General features: G+C 61.3%; 1 protein-coding gene across 1 annotated transcript in view; it reads left to right on the forward strand.

The window, feature by feature from the left end:
* CACNA1I (calcium voltage-gated channel subunit alpha1 I) overlaps nt 1-13,275 on the forward strand; it is a 51,198-nt gene extending 37,923 nt beyond the window's left edge. Inside the window, exons 23-33 of the mRNA XM_081309734.1 lie at nt 1,020-1,129; nt 1,921-2,054; nt 2,700-2,770; nt 5,303-5,381; nt 5,975-6,096; nt 6,771-7,109; nt 7,377-7,523; nt 8,024-8,146; nt 8,845-9,010; nt 10,589-10,785; nt 11,749-13,275. Of these exons, the coding sequence (XP_081165860.1) occupies nt 1,020-1,129; nt 1,921-2,054; nt 2,700-2,770; nt 5,303-5,381; nt 5,975-6,096; nt 6,771-7,109; nt 7,377-7,523; nt 8,024-8,146; nt 8,845-9,010; nt 10,589-10,785; nt 11,749-12,390 (2,130 nt within the window). The 3' untranslated portion in view covers nt 12,391-13,275. The remainder of the gene's footprint in view (nt 1-1,019; nt 1,130-1,920; nt 2,055-2,699; nt 2,771-5,302; nt 5,382-5,974; nt 6,097-6,770; nt 7,110-7,376; nt 7,524-8,023; nt 8,147-8,844; nt 9,011-10,588; nt 10,786-11,748) is intronic.
* Nucleotides 13,276-14,341: the final 1,066 nt, after the last annotated feature.

A 14,341-nucleotide genomic window follows, 5' to 3' on the forward strand; every position in this document is an offset into this window, starting at 1 on the left:
GGGTCAGCTGACAGCAGGATCTGAGTCACCCCTCCATGTGGGGCCCTGTGCTGGGCACTGCAGGGGGAGGAGGCTCCAGACAGCCTCGCCCCAGGGAGCTCACAGCTTGGTAGGGCAGATGCTCGCAATGGAATGGTCAGAGGGAAAGGCCACTCATGCCTGGTGGGTGGGGGAGGTGACATTTGGGACAGCGTGACCAGTTCCTAGAATTGCAGACAGGGTGCATGAGGAGAATGTGAGGAGCAAGTGCATTCTAAAAACCTCAACTTAATGAGTTGGGAGGAAAAGGGGGAAGAGCCTCCAGGGGAGGAATTCCGAGTGGTAGCACTGTTATGGATGAAGGGAAAGGAAGGAGACCCTGGTAGGACAACAGACACGGAGAACTTCCAAACTGACATGAAGAAACGGAATAACCACAGCTCACATTCACCAGGGATTCATGCTGGGCCCAGCACTAAACATTAGCTCATTTAATTTTCACAGTAATTTCCCAAGACAGGTGCTGTTATTTTCCACAGTCAGGTTAAGAAATTGTCATAGGGACCAAGAACTTACCTAAGGTCACACAGTGAATAAGGAGTAAATGTTAAGCCAGGTTTCATATCTATGCAGTCCAGTTAGGAAGTCCTTAACTGCTAACCCAGACTGCCTCCAAAGAGGACCAGCTGCACCAAGCCAACACAGTAGGGAATAGGGAACAACAATGAAAAAAATGAATAATCTACATTAAAGAAGATGGAAGGAATAAAGCAAATATATGTATTCATACATATAAACATATATATATATATATATATATATATATATACACACACACACACACACACACACATACAGATAGTGTGTGTGTGTGTGTGCGCGCGCGCCCATTGGGAAGGTGCCCATGTATATATGCATATATTTGTACTAAACATGAATGGACTAAATTCTCTCCTAAAAGGCAGAGATTTTCTGACTGGCAGAAGGTTGTTGGGGCAAGGTTTGGGCTCTGGATCATGCTTCTCTTTGTCCCCTGGTAGTCCCTGGAGACAGCCCTCAAGTACTGCAACTACATGTTTACCACGGTCTTTGTACTGGAGGCTGTGCTGAAGCTGGTGGCATTTGGCCTGAGACGTTTCTTTAAGGACCGGTGAGTGACTGGGCTGGGTGGGTGCAGCAGGGTGGGGAAGCAGTCCTGGCCTCTTGAGAGACCTGGAGGTGCCAGAGGGGAACCAATAAGCACCTACTCATTGATGGCCAGGGGCTCCCAGCGGCTGCCTATATCCCTGAGTAGGAAGTGCTTAGGTCTCACCTTAGGGTGCAGGGCATTCCACCAGGCTCCCCTCAGCCTCCAAGCCTGCATGCTAATCTTCCTTTACAGAGGGAACAAGTGAGGCTCAGAGAGATGATCAGTGGGTCCAAGGGAAAAGGTGGGCTCAAGATTGAGATTTAGGCTGGGCGCAGTGACACATACCTGTAATCCCAGCGGCTCGGAAGGCAGAGACAGGGGAATCCTGAGTTCAAAGCCAGCATCAGCAATGGTGAGGCACTAAGCAGCTCAGTGAGGCCTCTGTCTCTAAATAAAATACAAAGTAGGCCTGGGGATGGGGCTCAGTGGTCGAGTGCCCCTGAGTTCAATCCCCAGGACCAGAAAAATAAAATAAGATTGAGATTTAGAAGTTGGAGCTCTATGCCTCTTACCCTGAAGGAGGCCAGAGATGTTTATTTAGCTTGGTTGACCCCTTGATTGGGGAGCAGAGGTCATGGGGGCATAGAGAAGGGACTGGACTCAGTGCATTTGGAGGCTGTTTGGGAAGGTGGCCACAGATCCCAGAGGGCCACAATAGGAGAGTGGAACCCTGAAGGCTCCCCAGCTACGGTGTGTCTGGACCAGAGCGCTCCTCCCCCGACCCCCACTCCTGCCCCCTGCCTGTTGAGCAGGTGGAACCAGCTGGACCTGGCCATCGTGCTGCTGTCCGTCATGGGCATCACGCTGGAGGAGATTGAGATCAACGCCGCCCTGCCCATCAACCCCACCATCATCCGCATCATGCGGGTTCTGCGCATTGCCCGGGGTGAGGGGCAGAGGCTGCCAGGGCAGGGAACGGGGGGCAAGTCGGGGCAGGATGAGATGCCTCATTCCCAGGGGGAGTCTACAGCGGCTGGGTGACGTGAGGGATCCCTTTCAAGCAGAGCAGGAGTCGGGAAGCGCCCACCCCCTCGCACCTGTGCCCACCCTCTGCCACCTCGTCACACCATGATCCCTGTGTCTAGTCTCACACTGACAGAGCTCTAGTGGCTGCCTGGCATTTCTGCCAAGCTGGGCTGGGGACACTCAGTCCTCAGCACTTCCTCTGATCCCCTGGCCTCTCCCCAGAGGTGGGGAGGGTGTGCAGAGACTCAGGAGGGACGCGAGTCCTCCTTTGCCCGAGGGGATGAGGGGACCTGGGTGCTCACGTTGGCTGCCTTTGCCTCCTCGGGGTTAATGACACGCTCCTTCCCACCTGCTTGGACCCACTCCCTATGGCTTCTGCACACCCACGCCCCACCTCGGGCTGTGCACACCCCAGACATGGCATCCAGGGGCAGCCACGGGCAGGGCAGGCTCAGCTTGCACGCTCCCCGACGTCCCACCCGTCCCTGGCGCACACACCTGCATGTGCTGTGCACACTCGGTCCTTTGGGGCTGGGCTGAGCCGCGGGCTGCGTGTCACCCACAGTGCTGAAGCTGTTGAAGATGGCCACGGGGATGCGGGCCCTGCTGGACACCGTGGTGCAGGCTCTGCCCCAGGTGAGAGTCGCTCCAGGAGGAACCTGTGGGAGGCCATGCAGGGGAGGGGACTCTGAGGCTCACCTGGAAGGCATGGCCCGTGGTATGGAGGGAGGGGTCAGAATGAGACCCTGGCCTAGGAGGGGGACCTTGAGCAGTCAGAAAAGTCCCTTGATCTGTGCCAGGCCCCACTGCCACCCCCCTCCCCAGTGCCTGGGGCTCTGCTCAGGAGGCCTGGTCGCTGAGCCCCCGGGGCATTCACTGATTCATTAGGACTTACCCAGTCTCAAGGGCCTTTGGGGTCTTAAGACCAGCGGTGTAGAAACAGCACACTCAAAATAAGAATGAAGACGGCCCAGGAAAGGTGGGGGCCTTGCTGGGGAGGCCAGTGGGTTCTCTTAAGTTTAGTGTGAGCTTCCTGGCGGCCTGGTTACAGAGGGAGGGTGACAGGCTCTCCTCCTGTCTGGTGGGAGAGGAAGGCATTCGCTCAGAGACGGGCTTCCCCCTCACACATGGGAGATGGCAGGGGTGGGGTGCAGAGCTTGGGGGTGTGCAACAGGAAGTGAGCTGGAGCCACCAGGCCTGGGATCAAAGTGTGGGCGCCAGGCATGCGTCTGACCTTCTCCTGCCTCCGTCTCCGTGCCCGTGGAGTGGGGTGCTGGCAGTGCTGAGGCTGGGGGGCCGGGGCAGGTTTGCACACGGTGGCAGCTTGCGGAGCCCGAGCAGAGCCTGCTCCACGCGGTGCGGGCTGAGCAGCCGGAGGTGGGAGCGGGTGTGGTGGTGGTGGGTGCCCAGCCTCCTGGCTTCCTGCTGCGCCCCTCTCCTGAGCTCTGACCCTGAGCACCGTGTCCTAGCCCCCAGTGCTGCGCTGGCGCAGGGCACGTGGAGGTCCGGAAGGGTCCAGCTTTCCGTAGGAGGCAGACGGTGGTCATTACAGCACTTTAGGAGAGCACATGACAAGTATAGTGTGTCCATGGGTCGGGGGAGAGCTTGCCCACGACATCTGCTGTGTGGACAGTGGACATTTCCTCAGTGGTACGTGAAGCCTGGTGGAAAGGAGACCTTGACCCTTTCCGTGCAGAGGGAGGAGGCCTCAGGGAAGGCTCAGAGGAGGTGACCCAGGAGTTGGGCTTTGAGGCGTGAGGACGAGTCATTGAGCAAAGACAGAGGGAACAGGGTGTGCAAAGGTACCACGGGGTCCTTTCCCACAGGACTGAAGTCCCAGGTTCAAGATCAGGCTGGGAGGGGAACCCCAGGCCAGGACAGCAGACCTTGGTTCTGAGGCAGTAAACTTGGAAGTTATCCTGCAGGGACGGGGTGCCACAGGAGGGTCTGGGCATGGGAGGCCTTTTAGAAAGTTGCCCTGATGACTATGAGGAGATTGGAGGGGAGCTTGGAGGCAGGGAGGCTAGGGAGGAGGCTGCCCGGGCCATCCAGGCTTGGGGTGCTGTGGTGGAGGGAGAAGACTAATGGGAAGGTGAAGGGACCCTGGTTAAGGAGCCCCCAACCCTGGGCCTGAGCAGGGCCAGAAGCTGAGCTCCGAGGGCCTCTGCCACGCCGGATCCTTCTCAGCTGCCAGGGCCTCCAGCTTGGCCTCGGAGGTGCACACTAAGTGCTTGTTTCATTAGTGAACGGAACGTGATTTAATGAGCCAGACACCGGCTTGGAGAGCGGCTGGGAAGGAAACTGCTCTGGAGCCTTAGTGATCAGGGGCTCACTTTCAGCAATTAGCAGGAACGCGCCTGATCCCACTCACCGGGCCTTCGGAGGGCCCGGGAGGGATGGCATTTCCAGGGCAGGGACAGATGGGCCTTACCTTATCGGTGGCTCCAGGTGAAGGCGGTCTCAGGCGGGCGGATGGAACTGGGTTTGGAATCTGGGGCGTGTCCTCCTGCGAGAGCCATGGGACGCCACGCTGGCTGCGTCTCTAGTGTTCTGTGCCCACGGGCTGCGGGCCGTGAGGGTTGTCTGTTCCTCTCCGAGGCCCTGCGCTGGTCTGAGGAGCCACAGCGGACTTCACCCAGTCCTTAGGAGCAGGGTCTTCCCAGACCTGCAGAGGACAGTGCCAGGGCTCCCAGACCTGCAGAGGACAGTGCCAGGGCTCCCAGACCTGCAGAGGACAGTGCCAGGGCTCCCAGACCTGCAGAGGACAGTGCCAGGGCACACCTGTTACAGTGGGGCTGTCAGGATGTGTTCATTCCACCAGGGGAATCTGGGCGGGCTTCGCAAAAAGGTGGCATTGCCGCAGACTGCCGCGTGGCCGAGGGGCGTGGCCGGGCGTGGCCTGCGAGTGGGCGTGGCTTGGGAGGACGGTTCAGGGATGCTAATGAGCCAGGCAAGCCAGCCGGGTGTGGAAACAGGTGAAGACTTGGCTAGCGTTTCATTATTCTGTGCCCATGCTGTCCCGCCTACCCTCCAGGAGGTCGCGGGGGCAGCCATGGGCACACAGCTGGGCCTTTGCTGCACCCTCCCTGGCCGGGGCCGCCGCCCCTGCCCTCTGCCCACCCAGCCCCTCTGCCGCTGACCACTGGCCCCGCCTGCCTCTCCCTGCAGGTGGGCAACCTGGGCCTCCTCTTTATGCTGCTCTTCTTCATCTACGCCGCCCTGGGGGTGGAGCTCTTTGGGAAGCTGGGTGAGTGACCCCTGAGGCCGGCCGGGGTGGGGCTGGAGGAGGCCCTGGCAGCCTGGGGGAGCCTGAGCCACCCCTCCACTCTGTCACTCTACTGGGAGATGCCCCGGTGGGCGGAGCCTGAGCTTCTATGGGTGGCCCCTGGCCCACCTGTGCTCCTGGCTTGTGGTGGTCCCCTAGGCCCCAGCTGTCTGATCCCCAGGGACCCTGTCATCCCCTGCCCCTGGGCCAGTGTCCATCTTCAGCCAGGACCTCCCCAGCAAGCAGAGGGGCCCAGGCAGGGCAGAGGGCAGCGTGGCACTGAGCTCAGCCCTTGGATCAGCTCGAGGTTAGCTCCAGAAAGTGGGTTCCCTGAGGGGCTGGCCCCTACCCCACCCATTCTCTTTCAGCCCCTGGGTTGGAGGAGAAGCTGGATGCTCCTGAACCTGAGCCCCAGCCTGTGTAGCACCTCCCTAGCCCGGTGTCTCTAGCTGTAGACAGTCTGCACGCACCGGGGGTCATGGTGGGGAATCTGGGAGGAAGCTGGGGGCCCCCTCAGGTTGGGCCGTGCAGGGGGCTCTGCCTGCGGGACGGGCTGAGCCCCTCTCTGCTTTCAGTCTGCAATGATGAGAACCCTTGCGAGGGCATGAGCCGGCACGCCACCTTTGAGAACTTCGGCATGGCCTTCCTCACGCTCTTCCAGGTCTCCACGGGCGACAACTGGAACGGGATCATGAAGGTGCTTGTGGGAGGGCTGGGGAGGGAGGCTGGGGGGGCGTTCTGAACTGAGTGCAGGTGCCACTCCTGCTGGTCACTGCGCCCTCTTGCACACCCGGCGTCCTCTTGCACACAGGAGAGGAGCAGAGGGACCTGCCTGGGGCCCTGCGGCCCAGCAAGGTGGCTGAGGCCAGGATAGGTAGTGCGTGGAACATGGGGAGGCACCATTTGTCACCCGCTGACAGAGGTGAGGCCTTGGCCTCCTTGGGTGGAGACTGGCAGCCGAGTGTCCCTTTCTTCATTCCACATGGGCCTCTCTAGAATGACCCCAGCAAGTGAGAGGGACATCAGGGCGGCTGGGAGGAGGAGCAGCCCCCTCACAGGGGCTCCGGCAGGTGGTGAGACCTCCCCTGCTTTGTTGGTTGGGGGTTGAGGTGACCTAAGAGCCAGATGGCAGGGACAGACCCCCTAGAAGACCGATCCCTGGATGTCCTGGTTGGGCCTGATGGTGGCCCTGGGAAGCAGGGGGTGAAGTGGGTGGAGTGAGCAGGGAGGTGGCAGGGCCACTAGGGACCCAGCTGAAGCCGAGGCAGGCAGATGCCACCACAAGCCAGGTGGGGTGGGGGTCGCGAGGACCTGCAGGGGGGGGGGGTCGGGTCGGACTCCTGGCTGTCACCTCACGGCTCCCGCCCGCAGGACACGCTGCGGGACTGCACGCAGGAGGAGCACAGCTGCCTGAGCAGCCTGCAGTTCGTGTCGCCGCTGTACTTCGTCAGCTTCGTGCTCACCGCGCAGTTCGTGCTCATCAACGTGGTGGTGGCCGTGCTCATGAAACACCTGGACGACAGCAACAAGGAGGCACAGGAGGACGCCGAGATGGACGCCGAGATCGAGCTGGAGATGGCACATGGCCTGGGCCCCAGCCCGCGGCCACCCCCCAGCTCTCCTGGGGCCCCGGGCCGAGGGCCAGGGGGGGCGGGCGGCGGGGGTGACGCCGAGGGCCGCCTGTGCCGGCGCTGCTACTCCCCAGCCCAGGTGGGTGGCTGCCTCTGAGGGCGCCAGGGTCCCCAGGAGGCGGGCACTGTGGGCTGGGGGACAGTGGGGCTGGGGAGGCCTCCTACAGAGACCTCTGTCTTTTGGGGCCCCACCATGCTCAGCTCCAAAAAGGGTGACTCTGTGACGAGGGGACAGGGTCCAGGCCACGGGCGCAGAGACCGGGAGGGCAGCTCTGCCCCACCCACCCGCAGTCCCGGGACCCGGTCTATAATCCCACCTGTCCCCACCCCGTCCCCGTCCGCCTAGGAGAACCTGTGGCTGGACAGCGTCTCTTTAATCATCAAGGACTCCTTGGAGGGGGAGCTGACCATCATTGACAATCTGTCCGGCTCCATCTTCCACCACTATGCCTCGCCTGCCGGCTGCGAGAAGTGTCACCATGACCAACAGGAGGTAGCAGCAGCCAGGGAGGAGGCTGGTCCTCGTGTGGGTGCCGCGAGGCCTGCGGGGGTCCTGCTCTGGGCCCCAGAGCCACGTGGTCCTGGAGGCTGGGCAGGTGGCCTCTGCCCCGGTCCCCGCAGCTCCCTGTCTCTCTGGGGCGGGGGGCACAGGGCTCTTGCTGGGGAGCCCCAGCCTCAGAGATCAGATCAGGTGAGATCAGTGGCCCCAAGTTCCCAGGGTCTCTGGGCCCTGCCTGGGACACACTGAGCAGGAAGTCCATCCAGGCGACAGGAGCCGACCTGGTCCAGCCTCCACGGGCACTTGGAGGTGGGCTGCCAGGCCTGGCTCCCTTCAGAGGTGACCCCGTGTCACATCGTGTGTCACTGTGCCCAACAGGCCCCTAGACCTCTCTGAACACTGCCCTCCGTCCTCCCTGAGACCCGTCACCGGGTGCTCTGCTTCCCAGGCCTGCTGCCCCCGCCACAAGTGACCAGGCGCCGTCTCTCCTGCAGGTGCAGCTGGCCGAGACGGAGGCCTTCTCCCTGAACTCGGACAAGTCCTCATCCATCCTGCTAGGTGACGACCTGAGCCTCGAGGAGCCCGCGGCCTGCCCTCCTGGCCCCAAAGACAGCAAGGTGAGCAGCCCCCAGGGCCCCCTGCACCCTGTGCTGCCCTCCGGCAGGATTTGGGTGCGCAGTGGCTGGGCTCAGGCAGGGTGCAGCCTAGTTAGTCATCCTTGACTCCGAGAACAAGTTGTGGAAATCTGGGGGTCCGAGTCCATCTGTCTTGAGGGGCATCCAGGTAGCTCTGGAGGAACTTCTAGGCAGGGCCACCTTGGGCTGCGGGGCTGAGGAATGCCGGAGCTCAGTGCTGTGGCCAGAAAGGAGGGTCATGCCCCCAATTACAGATGTACAGACAGAGGCTCAGCAGAGGGAAGGGCCATCCACGGCCATGCGACAGGGAGGCTGCTGTGGCCTCTCCTCCTGTGCCCTTGCCTCCACTGCCCTTGGCTTGGCTTCTGCCCTGGGCCAGGGTCTGCACAGGCTCTTGGTTCCAGAGGATGAGGGGGACTCTGCTGCCCTCAAGGATCTAGGAGTCAAGAGGAGAGAAAACGGTTGGGGTGTTGGAGGGGCTGCCTGGAGGAGGGGCCCTTCCGCTGAGAGATGGGAAGGTGGCGCGTATTGAGGGTGGGGGAGGGGAGGTGGGGCCTTCCAGGCATGGAGGGCAGATGGAACCAGGGACAGAGCAGCAGGGCCATGAGGTGGCTGGATGCCAGCCCCAGCCTCTGTCCCCCCCTCCACTTTCCTGACCTGTCCACCTCCCTTTCCTGCAGGGTGAGCTGGACCCACTTGAGCCCACACGGGTCGGGGACCTGGGCGAGTGCTTCTTCCCCTTGTCCAACATGGCCATGTCCACGGGAGCAGAGAACTTCCTGTGTGAGATGGAGGCGATCCCCTTCAACCCTGTCCGGTCCTGGCTGAAACATGAGAGCAGCCAAGGTGAGGGACGGGGCCCCCAGCCCCCCGAGCCTGATCTTGGGCATCTGCTTCAGACGGAGGTGGTTGAGTTTTTCCTTGGTATTTTTGCCCAGACTGTTATATTTATTCCAGAAAGAACCAGATGGATATCTGACAATGAGATAGACTCTGAGGTTTGATATAATTATGATAAAACATCAAGAGCCAAATGCTCCAGAGATGAGATGATAATTATAATCGGAGCTGGGCTAAGCTAATGCTGAGGTTCCTAGGAGCTGTGGTGAAAAGGGAAGCAGGTTGTGCACACAGGTCTCTTTGTTAAGCAGAAGGAAAGCCGCCTGATTATTGAGTTGTTTTGTAGAGGTAGGGGACTGAGCTTGCCTGTCCCTTGGGCTCACCTTTGCCTGTAGTCGTCTTGGAGGGTGACAGGTTCACAACACTTTCTGGGGAAGAGGGCAGAGAAAAGAAATCCAGCAGAAGAGAGACCCCAGACTCTGAGCCCACCTCCAAGGCCTCTTTTGAAATGTCTGCCCTGGGTGCCTCTGAGGTACTGGGGTAGGTGCTTCTCCAAGGACCCTCACTAAAGCTAATAGCTTCTCTGCTGGACATGGTGGCTGAGGTGCCGAGACCACCAGACTTCTCTTTTTTAATACTTACTTTTTAGTTGTAGGTGGACACCATATCTTTATTTTATTTTTGCGTGGTGCTGAGGATCGAACCCAGTGCCTTGTGCTTGCTAGGCGAGCGCTCTACCCCTGAGCCCCAGCCCCCACCAGACTTCTTGAAGTAAAAATCTGGTCATAGGGTTGGACCCAAGAGCCTTTTTGATTGAATGGAATATCATCCCTTAGTGAACCATTTCTGTTGCCTTTTTCCTTAAACAATAAAGCCGTGTAGACTAGGAATCCCACCTGGGGACATTCAGGCTATATGGCCATCTGGGTTGCCTACTTATATATTTCCAAATCCTGTGCCCACCCCATCCTGAAAGGTGTGGAGGGGACTGTGGGGAGGCTGCTGCTCGTCCTCCCCAGCACACCCAAGCCCTGCCCTGGCCTCAGGCTCCCCAACCTGTGCCTCTCTGTCCATCCCCAGCACAGCTGACTGCCGGACCCTGCAACTTCTGTCTGCTGGGCTCAGCCAGTGCAGGCCCCTGCCCAGAGCTGGGAAGGTCAGCCCTGACTGTTGTCCTAGAGGGCCAGGCCCCTGGGGTGTCAGGCCTGAGGGTAGCTATTGCTAGGGAGTCAGCACTTATGAATACTTGGTTCTGGGTGGAGACTCTGCTGCTCCTGCTTATTCAGGGCCTGCTGGATGCCTCCAGGTAGCACCTGGTGTGGTTTTCACAGGAAGAGACATGGTCAGGCCTTGAGCCTGGTCTGCTTGGCTCCTAAAGCTGTGGCTCTCTCAGTACCTGTTCTCCAGGAGTCACTCTGGCTGGCTCAGTGCTTCCTGCCGTCACAGTTGGCTGACTGAGGCTCAGAGAGCAGGACTCGCTGTGGCCCTTCCCTGGCAACCCCGTCAGAGCCTGCTCAGCGCCCAGCCTTCAGGGCCACCTGCAGCCTGAGCCTGCCCCAGCTCTGTCTCTTTTCTCCTCGGCAGCGCCCCCCACCCCCTATTCCCCAGATGCCTCCAGCCCACTGCTGACCATGCCTGCCGAGTTCTTCCACCCGGCTGTATCTGCCAGCCAGAAAGCGCAGGATAAGGGCGCTGGCGCTGGGACCCTCCCCAAGATCGCCCTGCAGGGCTCCTGGGCATCCCTGCGGTCACCGAGTGTCAACTGCACGCTCCTCCGGCAGGTATGGGCACCCCCTGAGTTCATCAGAAGGGGGTTTTGTGGGGGGTGTGGCTCTGGGTGGGTGTGGCAGGGGCTTGATGGGAGCAGAGGTGGAAGGTGGGGCTGCTGGGTATTGGACTGCCTGGAGCTAGAGCCCCCATGTCACCATGCACACAGAAGGACCACAGCACATAGTACAGAAGGACCACCACACATAGTGCAGAGGCCAGCAGACCATTTGTGGTGGTGGAGGCGGGGCTGGCAGGCACTCCTGCCTCATTTATCCACTCAGGGATGGCTGACCCTGGCTGTGTCCTGGGGTGCCTGGGGTGCCAGGCGGTGTGCCCCAGCAGGCAGCAGGCATAGTTTCCCTGCCCCAGGGCTGATAGCTCCTGTTTGGAGTGTGTGCAGCCTGGTGGGCGCAGAGAAGATAACTGTCTACATAGTGCAGTGTATTGGGAAGTGATGCATGCTGGGAGAGTGGGCACCGGGAGGGGCTGGGCGTGGGGGGCTGGAGGCCTTCCTGGGGAGGTGCTGGTGGAAGGGTGGGCCTGGAGGACAGGGGCCCTGCAGGTGTGAGCCCCTGCGGTGGGCCTCCTCCCCCTCCCCTCCTTCCCCTCCCCCTCCCTCCTCCTCCTCCTCCTCCTCCCCTTCCCCCTCCCCCTCCTCCTCCTCTTCCTCCTCCTCCTCCTCCTCCGCTCAACATCAGATGTCTGGACTGAGCTGGCCCCCTGTGAAGGGCAGGGCTGGGTTCTGACTTGGGTCTGAGAAGATAACTCTGGCTGCCCACTGAGTGAGGGGCAGAGGGACAGGGTGCCTCTTGCAGTGTCTGCCACTAGCCCCCATAAGCTCAGGTGTGGCAGAGGGCAAAGCTGTAAGACCTGGGGGTTCCTGAGAGGTTGGAGGTGCTGCGCCCACCCCAGAAGGATGGGCCCCTTCCAGCTGTAGGGACTCCGAAGGCCCCAGCCCCTCCTCCCTCCTGCAGGCCACCGTGAGTGACACGTCGCTGGATGCCAGCCCCAGCAGCTCGGCGGGCAGCCTGCAGACCACGCTGGAGGACAGCCTGACCCTGAGCGACAGTCCCCGGCGCGCCCTGGGGCCGCCCGTTCCGACCGCCGGGCCTCGGGCTGGCCTGTCGCCGGCCACGCGCCGCCGGCTGAGCCTGCGGGGCCGCGGCCTGTTCAGCCTGCGCGGGCTGCGCGCGCACCAGCGCAGCCACAGCAGCGGCGGCTCCACCAGCCCGGGCTGCACCCTGCACGACTCCATGGACCCGTCGGACGAGGAGGGCCGCGGCGGCGCGGGCGGCGGCGGCGCGGGCAGCGAGCACTCGGAGACGCTCAGCAGCCTGTCGCTCACGTCGCTCTTCTGCCCGCCGCCCGCGCCGCCGCCGCCCGGCCTCACGCCCGCGCGCAAGTTCAGCAGCACCAGCAGCCTGGCCGCGCGCCCCGCCCCCCGCGCCGCGCTCGCGCGCGGCCTGGCGCGCAGCCCCTCGTGGGCCGCGGACCGCAGCAAGGACCCGCCGCGCCGGGCGCAGCCCGCCCCGGGCCTCGGCCCCGTGGCGCCCGAACCGCAGCCGCCGCCCGGGGATCTGGAGGCGGCGGACGCCGCGAGCAAGAGGAAGAGATGAGGGCCGCAGGGGCCGCGCCGGACGCCACTGTCGCCCGCCCGCCCGCCCCGTCTCACCTTCTTTTACCTCAGGAGCCAGGGAGCAGACAGCAATACTCGGTCCCCACCCCGGAGCGGGGCCGCCCGGGCCCTGGCGCCCGGGATTGAGGAGGGTCGGCCAGCGGGGCTCGCGCGGCCCGGCCCCTCCGGCGCATAGACGCATCTGTACGCAGCATAGATCCACGTAGACAGACGCATATATTTATTTTTTCTACTGAGAGCTTATGACTTCTAGAAAGTGCTAGAGTTGGGGGCAAGGCCGGGCCCTGGACAGGGGCTCGCTCTGCTGCTTAGGGCCAGGCCGCCCAGGGTGGATGGCCCTGCCCGGGCGGGGCAGCCGCAGTTTGGGTGGCTCCCGGGTTGGGAGCAGCTGGAGGGATTCTCAGGGCTCAGAGGCCCGCAGCCCCGAGACAGGCCCGGAAGAGGTGCAATTCAGGGTGCACTTTTTTTTTCCTTTAAAGAAGAGACGCTGCTAAGATCCCCCTCCACCCAAGTGTCGGGGTGTCAGTCTTGTCCGCTGACTGTCTTGTTGTTGTGAAGTCTTTTGTAGACACCTCAGAGCACACAAACTCCCTTAGTCAACCGGTTAGATGTTTTCTTTAGAAAATCAGGGGCGAGTAGTCCTATTTTCTAAGGGCAGGGGTCAGGGAGAGGGCAGCTCCAAGACTGGCAGGGGGCCCTAGTGCCAAATGAAGTCCTGACCTCAGTGAGCACTCTGGGGGGTGGGTTTCTGCCCCCTGGAAGGCCATGAGCTGGGATAGCTGCTTATATAGGATAGAGGACACATGAAGGGGGATTGAGCAGATTTCAAGGGTCAAGGGTACCCCCCTGGTCCACGCAGGTGCCCCTGGACTCGGGGTCAGTTGTGTGGGACTTACTGCTGTAGCTGCGGCATAGGCCCAGGCTAGCTGTTTCTGGGGTTGTGCTCACCCTGCACAGCAGCTCTTCTCCTTCCCTAGTAGAGTTCAGGGTACAGCAGGTCCCACGGGGTTCTAAGCAGGGGGCCACCTGCCCAGGCCTAGGGACCAGCCCCCTCCCTCCCCTCAGCTCCTTCACCCTCTAGGGGGTCACCTGGAGACCCAGGTCCTCGACCCCCTGATGGCCCATCCCTGGGTCTCTGTCTTACTGTCCCTAAGGTCAGGTCTCTCTGTAGGAGTGCTTTTCAAACGGGTTCTGGACGGGTGTTTTTATTTAGATAGTCATGCATTTTTCCATTATTTATTAGAAACAACACAACGTGTTGAACCTGTGATTTCACAGGCGTAGTGCTTAGGTCAAGGCTGAGTTCTAAAAAGCAAGTCGATCTAAAGTCAGTTTAAGGAAGGAGCTTGGAATGCGTTGGCAGCGGTGTCTGCAGATTCAGCAGAAGTGCAGCAGGGTTGGCAAATGCCTTGCTTTGGCCGTTGGGGGCCTTGGCCTCTGCTGACGCCTGCCCAGCTGTGGGGGACGTCCTTGCTCCCAAACCCTGACTTCAAAGACCTTGGCTTCCAGAGGGCTGTGTGGACAGGCTCTAGGGGAATTCTAGGCTGCCCCGGGGACCCTCGGGGCCTGGGTGCTATAGTAGAGTGGAGAGGAGGGGGGTGATGAGCTTCACTGCCTGGAGGCCCTTCTCACAGCTGAGGGGTGGGGGGGAAGTGTCCTCAGGCCCACTGTGCACCTGTGGAGACCCAGGCCCAGAGGGGAAGTGGCCCTGGGTCCTGCGGGGCCTGGCAGCAAAGAAGCTGGGGCACCTGTGAACAGCCGTGGAGGGCCGGGACCTCATACCTGGACAGTGTAAGAGCATCCCGGATGTTAAAGGTGGGCGATTTGGGACGTCCAGCCTGGCGTAGGGCTGGTGTGCCCGTCACCTTCACAGGGACAAGTCCTGACACTGTCCGACAGCCTCTGTTTTTCTGGGCCAGCCTCTGCCATCT

The sequence above is a fragment of the Spermophilus citellus genome (genome assembly GCF_964194105.1).
Source record: "Spermophilus citellus genome assembly, chromosome: 10".
Lineage (NCBI taxonomy): Eukaryota > Metazoa > Chordata > Mammalia > Rodentia > Sciuridae > Spermophilus > Spermophilus citellus.